The 7821-nt window shown below is 37.8% G+C and overlaps 1 protein-coding gene across 1 annotated transcript; it reads left to right on the forward strand.

Annotated features, from left to right (window-relative positions):
• The first annotated feature begins 378 nt into the window (after positions 1–378).
• LOC18435966 (laccase-17-like) lies at positions 379–5573 on the forward strand. The gene is made up of 5 exons (XM_011625754.3): positions 379–535; positions 643–794; positions 2860–3233; positions 3448–4416; positions 5189–5573. The coding sequence occupies exons 1-5, from the start codon at positions 422–424 to the stop codon at positions 5317–5319; spliced, it is 1740 nt and encodes a 579-aa protein (XP_011624056.3). The 5' UTR covers positions 379–421; the 3' UTR covers positions 5320–5573.
• The last annotated feature ends 2248 nt before the right edge of the window (positions 5574–7821 follow it).

Raw genomic sequence — 7821 nt, forward strand, 5'->3', positions numbered from 1 at the left:
TTCAGAGAGAGAGAGAGAGAGAGAGAGAGAGAGAGAGAGAGAGAGAGAGAGAGAGAGAGCATGTAGAACTGATCAACAAGCCTTTTCTCCATGAAGAAAATTGGATGCAATCTTTCCACACAAAAATAAAGAGAAAAATCATATAAAAAATAAGAAGGATTTTCTTTGTTGACACTCTAAAGTTCAGCTCGACCAACACAGGTGCACCCCACACGAACCCTAAACAACTTCTTTCTCCCTCTAAAAACTCCTACCAATTCTAATAAGATCATTTCAGTACCTAACAAGCCAAAACAAGAACACAAGAATACTAAAAAAAGAAAGAATAACATATCTGGCCAACCCCTCTCGCGCTATAAAAGCCCTCAAAACTTGGGTTTCTCAACAGCTAGAGCTCAAGACATTCAGTGTTAGAGGAGCAATGGCTTCTTTCCTTAGTGCTTTTGCCATGGCTTTGCTTCTCTCCACAATTCTTTTGAAATCTGAGCTCTCAGAATCCAAGCATGCAGGCATAACCAGGCATTACAAGTTCAACGTACTCTCTCTCTAGAACCATACGCTAATAAGTCTAATGCTCTCTCTCCATATATCTATCTATCTATCTCTATGTGAAATTCATGAGATGGGTGTTGGTGGTTGCAGATCCGGCTTGAGAATATGACTCGGTTGTGTCATACGAAGCAAGTGATAACGGTGAACGGGCTGGTGCCTGGCCCAAGGATCGTGGCTCGAGAGGGTGACCGACTCCTCGTTAAAGTCGTCAATCATGTCCCCAACAACGTTACTCTCCACTGGTAAAAATGACTCAAATTAGTGTTTCGAGACTTGGCCGAGTTACTCAAACTAGTCTTGCTTATACTAGTATCATGGTCCAATCCATTGATTAGGAGGCGGTAAAACACATTATCATTTTATTAATCACAATACTTGTTTCCTCGTAATATTGACTCTCATATTCATCATCATTTGTGCAAATGATTTTGAGGGTGTTAGGAGTTTTTCATAATTAGAAACGTAACATATAAAACATAGGTTGTTAAAAGGGTTGTTGGGACTATAATCCTAAAGCAAAGGGTAATTTATACAAAAAAAAGTACGGGACCCAACTAAAGTTTGAGTCTCATAAATAGTTATCTTGCGACGTATTATCTAGACGGTCTATTTTCAAGATTTTTATATATCTATAAATCTACTTGATTTTAACTATTTTTAAAATTTATAATTTTATAATGGAATTTATAATTTTATAATGAGATATGAAACTAGATTTTGAAATAATCCGAAGAATTTTTTCCACCAAAATGACATGTTATGATGAAATCTGGAAGTGCAACTTATTTGGATTGTTTAAGGTTGTATACTTGTAGAAACCGCACCCTATAAAAATTCAACATTGTTCATTTCAGTGATAATTCTTTCATGAAATACTTCGAGTACTAATAGGGATCACTTTTTGCAACATGATTTTGGTGGGCAAGTTGCTAGCACACTAGCTCATCTAAATAATGCATTGTTATAAAAAGAAGTGTTAATTCTTTGGGGCTAGTTTTAGCACCCACTTTTCCAAGTAAAAGCATCCATTGTATACAATCACACGCAGGGCCACCAATGATCTGGGCCGGCCGGAACTTCGGGCCATTTTCGGGCTCATTTCAAGCCAAATACCAATCTTGGTCGGTCCAGGCCTGGGCTTTTAACGGACGTAAGACCACTAGAGAGAAATGGAGAGAGAGTGAGAGATAGTAGAGAGAAGGTGGTGAGAGATAGATGGTAGACAGAAGAGGGAGAGACAAGACGAGGTGGCAGAGAGAGAGAGAGTGGGTCATTGATGACTACATGAGGAAACTATTTTCACATCAATGGCGGGCTTTCTCTGCATTTGTGGAGAAGATAACTAGAGAGAAAATGGTTTTGGAGAGAGAAAAAAGTTTGAAAAAATGGATTTTTAGAGAGAGAGTAGGTTCTTATAGAGAGAGAGGGCGGTGGGGTGAGAAACCTGGTCTCTAAAGATGGAGAGTGAATGAATTTTTAGAGGGGGGACCATCTCCTCAATACTTTTCATTTTCCAATGTTATTTTAGGGTTTTAAATTTGGAAAAAGTTTGTATAAACTTGAAACTTTAAAATATAGAATTAAAGATGCACCTCAAAAATCCATCATAAAATTTTCTTTGGATGTTGGAAAACCCTCTAACTGATCATCTTGATATCGAGATACGTGAATATGTAAAGAAAAAAAGATTTCGCGTCTATGAAATAGTTTATCTTGCAATACATTATCTGGACCGTCCATTTTCAAGTTTTTCATGTGTTTATAGATCTACTTGATTTGAACCATTTATAGGGTTTAAAATTTTACAATTAGAGATGAAAATAGATTCTCAAGCCATCCTAAGAATTTTTGATGTCAAAATTATATTTATGATAAAATTTAGAGGTGCACCTTATTTGGATTGCTTAAAGTTGCAACCTTATGCAAATCACACCCTTTAAATTTTTTTAAAAATATTTTAGCATAATTTTTGTATAGAATTTTTATTTTTCTGGCTCACAAACAAGAAACGTTTGAAGGGAGATTAGAAAAAAAACAAAAAAAGAAAAAACAGAGACTTGTAATTGGGCTGGGCTTAAGTTGGGCCAGTCGGGCCTAGCCCAAAACACACTTCCCCGGCCGAGCTGGGCCGGACATGGACCGACCTTCACTGCCATAAATTCGGGCCAGACTGAAAGGTTTGGAGCTTTTACCAGTCCATTGGTAGCCCTGATCACACACATAGGTGAATAGTTGTATAAATGGGTTCTCGGCATGAAAACTAGACATTTCATCAGAACATGGTTGTGTGATTGCACATTTGTACAGGCATGGTGTGAGACAATTGCAGAGCGGATGGGCAGACGGGCCTGCGTATGTAACTCAGTGTCCCATACAAACAGGCCAGAGCTATGTCTACAACTTCACAATCATCGGTCAGAGAGGGACATTATTTTGGCATGCACATGTATCATGGCTCAGGTCCACATTATATGGTCCCCTTGTTATACTGCCCAAGCGAGCCATCCCATACCCCTTCGCTAAGCCCCATGAGGAGGTCCCCATCATTTTCGGAGAATGGTGGAATGTGGATTCAGAAGCAGTTATCAGCCAGGCCTTGCAGACAGGCGGCGGACCGAATGTCTCTGATGCGTACACCATTAATGGGCATCCAGGACCCCTTTACAACTGCTCAGCTAAAGGTAATGAAAACATAAATCAAGAAATGCTCAGGAATATAGTGGCTTTTGAGAAGCTGAATACTACTGAAAAGCCATAGTGCTCCATTTACATCGAATTGTGATAATAATGAATAGATAGTAATTTTACTGAAATTTGATACTGCACCACAACATTCATTCATTTGTTAATGATATCTCTCTCATTGATCAAAAAATTGCAATCTTCTCTCTGCAGACACATTTAGGCTAGAAGTGGAGCCCGGGAAGACATATCTCCTCCGACTCATCAACGCTGCACTCAACGATGAGCTATTCTTCTCGATTGCCAACCACTCGGTCACGGTTGTGGAGACTGATGCTATCTATGTCAAGCCCTTCACTACTGAAGTTGTCCTCATCACTCCAGGCCAAACCACCAACGTCCTCCTCACTGCGAAGTCCCAGCCTTTTGGCACCACCTTCGTCATGGCTGCCCGTCCTTATGTAACAGGCCTAGGCACATTTGACAACTCCACCACTGTAGGACTCCTCCACTACAATATTCCCTCTTTCGTTAACTCCTCTGCATCGAGGCCCAAGCTCCCCCTCCTCCTCCCCACCCTTCCTCCCTTAAATGACACTGCATTTGCCACCAATTTCAGTAGGAGGCTCCGTAGTCTTGCCACAAACCAATTTCCTGCAAACGTTCCCCAGCGGGTGGACAAACGGTTCCTTTTCACAGTGGGACTTGGGACTAGTCCCTGCCCCAAAAATCAAACATGTCAAGGGCCTAATGGGACTAAGTTTGCAGCCTCAGTGAACAATGTGTCATTTGTGCTCCCTACCACTGCACTGCTCCAATCTTACTTCTTTGGCCAATCTGTAGGAATTTATACAACGGATTTTCCTGATAACCCGCCCATACCCTTCAACTATACTGGATCTCCCCCTAATAACACATTGGCGAGTTTTGGTACCAAGTTAGAGGTACTGAAGTTCAATACGAGTGTTGAGCTGGTGCTGCAAGATACTGGAATCCTAGGAGCAGAAAGCCACCCCTTGCATCTACATGGGTTCAATTTCTTCGTGGTGGGGCAAGGATTCGGGAATTACGATCCCTCCAAGGACCCTGCCAAGTTCAACTTGGTAGACCCGGTGGAGAGAAACACCATTGGGGTACCGAGTGGTGGTTGGGTGGCACTGCGGTTCCTTGCTGACAATCCTGGTAATATTGTTGATCTGTGTGTGTATTCTTTGAGCTCCATCTCCCAAACCATCATCAGAATAATTTGACAAAAAAATTAGAACCAACATTTGGACGTAAATTTGCATTACAGTGGATCAAATGTCCTAGGCACTGATCATATGGGAGATGCCATCTTAGTTATGGTGGAAAACACTCGCATATTGTTCGATCGATGGGCCGGGCTATTCTACCTATACAATAATGTGGAGAGCTGTGATTAAGGCTCTGCACATTGGATGGTGGGCACTGTGGAAGCGTGTGCTTCCACAGTAACATGGTGGGTGGTTCAAAAACTTCATAAGTTGGCATAGATTTACATAGCATAAGAAAATTTCATAAGTTAAAAACTTAATTTTGAAAAGTTTGTAGCAAAAAGTATACCATATGCATCATAGACATAGAACGTATTACACAATCTAGGTATCACCATCCTTTTCAGTAGGTATTGATTTATAGTGAATGTTCATCATCAGTGTCTACATAATCTCTACCAGCGATCATGGAACTGACAACGCCTTAGAAAGTGTACCATGTAGGATGTCTTTGACATACTTCTCATTATTATCATCATCATCATCATTATTAGTTCTACTAGTAGTTTTTAGATAATTCGGTCGTAGGAATTAGATTTAAGCTGTAGGATTGCTAACTTCAACTGATATCAAACTTAATTGTAACATGGGTTATGTACTCTGCATTGTTGCTATGTTTTGAGTCAGTTTGCTAATATGTATCGATGATGATGCTATAGGTGTGTGGTTCATGCATTGCCACCTTGAGGTACACACGAGCTGGGGCCTCAAGATGTCTTGGTTGGTCCTTGATGGAAAGCTCCCAAGCCAAAAGCTTCTTCCGCCTCCATCTGATCTTCCGAGATGTTAGATCCCATTTGCACATCCGATCTTCCAAGTTGCTAGATCCCATCAGCAATGCTTCCTTTTCGACTGTTCCCAAAATTTTAACTTATGCATTTTTTATCTTTTCATGTTTTTATTACTGGGTTTTTTGTAGCGAGAAAGGAGGGTTAATCCAGTTCCTTCTTTTTTCTCTCTGATAATTGCTAACGTGTGCCTGCAATAATGTAAATTTTTGTAATTTTTACAATTTAAGAAATAAGAATTTCTTTGTTACTCTTCTTCTTGGAAGTGAATTTGTTTGTTACTTTTTCGTTCTTTTATAGAACTGGTCAAAAGAGGATGATATACACAACTAATGGATTAAAATCTGCAGGCATAACGCAAACGGAATTTGCTATTGCTAAAAAGAAAACTCGGCAAAGTTATGAACAAATCTGATTTTAGTATCCGAATTGAAATACTCCCCTATCTATTATTTTCATAATCAAGTACAACTTTTGAGAAGCCATATTTTTGTAATATATTTTCTACAGACTACATTAAGCTCCAACTTGGGTATCCATACTTCTCACCATCACCCAATTGTAAAAACTATAACACAAATAATTTGGAAATAAATAAAATAACCAGAATAACCCTAAAACTAAGTGGTATTTTGATTATTTTACTTTATTTTATATTAATGCATCCGAAGTGTGGGTGCCGAAAACTTAAATTTACTCCCCCGATATGAAAAAAATAAATAAAATCCAAACACAACACACTCTTTTCTTAAAAGAGGTGAGATGAGCATAAAATATAAAATATAGAAACTATTTTTTAATTTTGATAAAGAAAAAGAAAATTTTTTACAAACTTCCCAAACAACTCTAAATATCGTAGTTAAACAAAGCCAACCAATGTGGGTTGATCTGATAATCCAAGCTCCTTAGGTTTTAGGGGACTGTATCTCATCTTCCTATGTTATCATGCATAGTTTCATTGTTGGTGTCTGTATCGTAGTTTATAGCCCCAAACTAAATAACATCATGTAATACAACCAATTTAGCAAACAAAAAAACTACCAATTTATAAAACCAACGTGATAATCATCTATTATCAACATATGTGAAATCCAAGAATAGGTTACAAATTTCAAGAAATATATATTTTTATTGACTTTGAGCTCCACATGATGTTAATTTTAATGGTCGGGGGTGATTTTCAAATCATCACAGCCAATATTGTCTATTTTGTAAGTAGCAGAGATAATTTCTTATTGTATACTTTTCTTTAAACTAATTTACACCAATGTCAGAATTGGGCTTTGGGTTGATTGGTTAACATTTGATGTTAACATTTGATGTTAGCATCACTATATTTCAAGTTTAGTTCCTACTGCTGAACTACCCAAAAAAAATAATTGTAAATTCGTCCCTATGGGGTTGAACCAGCACCAACCTGTCTCGTCAAACCGGCCGAGTCGCTTATTTGGCTTGGGATTCAGCCAATATTTAACTATAAACGAAAAAAAAAAAAAGGTGAAATAGAGAAATATAAAAAATAAAGAAAAGTATAATATCAAATAGTCAAAACCAAATATATAAAATAGAAAACACTTTGGGGAAAAAAAGGATAGAAAGAAGCTAAAAACCGATCTTCGAATTTTTGTTTAGATTCAAAATTTTTTTTGGCTTTTATAGATTAATATGATATGATATGATAGTTTCGGACAAATTTGAATGAATTTGGTGAAACAATGAGAGAGAGAAATTGTAGATTCTCAATTTCGAGTTAAAAGAAAATACTGAAATTTGGACTCCCAATTTCTTTTTTTCTTTTTTTTTGATCCAATGTTATAAGGTTTTGAGGGCTAAAATACCTCAAATTGCATATGATTTGGTTGAGAAATGAGAGAGAGATTGCAAGCAATGAGGAATGAGTTTTAGGGCTAAAATATAACGAGCCTTTTTATGGAAAATTTCATCCAAGTACAACTATTGATCAAAAGAATGATTTTTTAGAGCTAAGAGCTGTTGATTTGGACACACCACAAAATGGGACTTTGAGATGGATTCATCATCATGATCAGTGGTTTAAAAAATGGCAGGTCGGCACGGAATAACTCAATTTGACGCAGGAATAGGCCACCCTGTGCCGATTCTGTTAATATATGAGAAAATCGTTTGGGTCTATAGGTTTGGAAGAGAACTAGCGATTTGCTACAATAAAATGACATTTTACTACATTAAAACACCGTTTTGCTATAGTAATAACACCAATTCACCTATCCAAATTGGTTCTTGGCCAGCTCACTATTTTTGCATGAGCTTTTTCGCCAGTTCACTATTTTTTCCATATAGTAAAATGATGATCTGGACCGCCGATCCACATATCCGGACCACTTTTACCAATGTCAGATTCAGGTCACCGATATGATATTTAAATCACTGATGATGATCATTTGAGCCATACTACTTAGGTTCGGCAAGTTCGAGATGATTATAGGTTGAAAAAAGCCAAAAAAAATGTTGAAAAAGCATTTCTT

The sequence above is a fragment of the Amborella trichopoda genome, chromosome 8, assembly GCF_054954075.1.
Source record: "Amborella trichopoda isolate Santa Cruz 75 chromosome 8, AtrichopodaSantaCruz75HAP2 v2.0, whole genome shotgun sequence".
NCBI classification, from domain to species: Eukaryota; Viridiplantae; Streptophyta; class Magnoliopsida; order Amborellales; family Amborellaceae; genus Amborella; species Amborella trichopoda.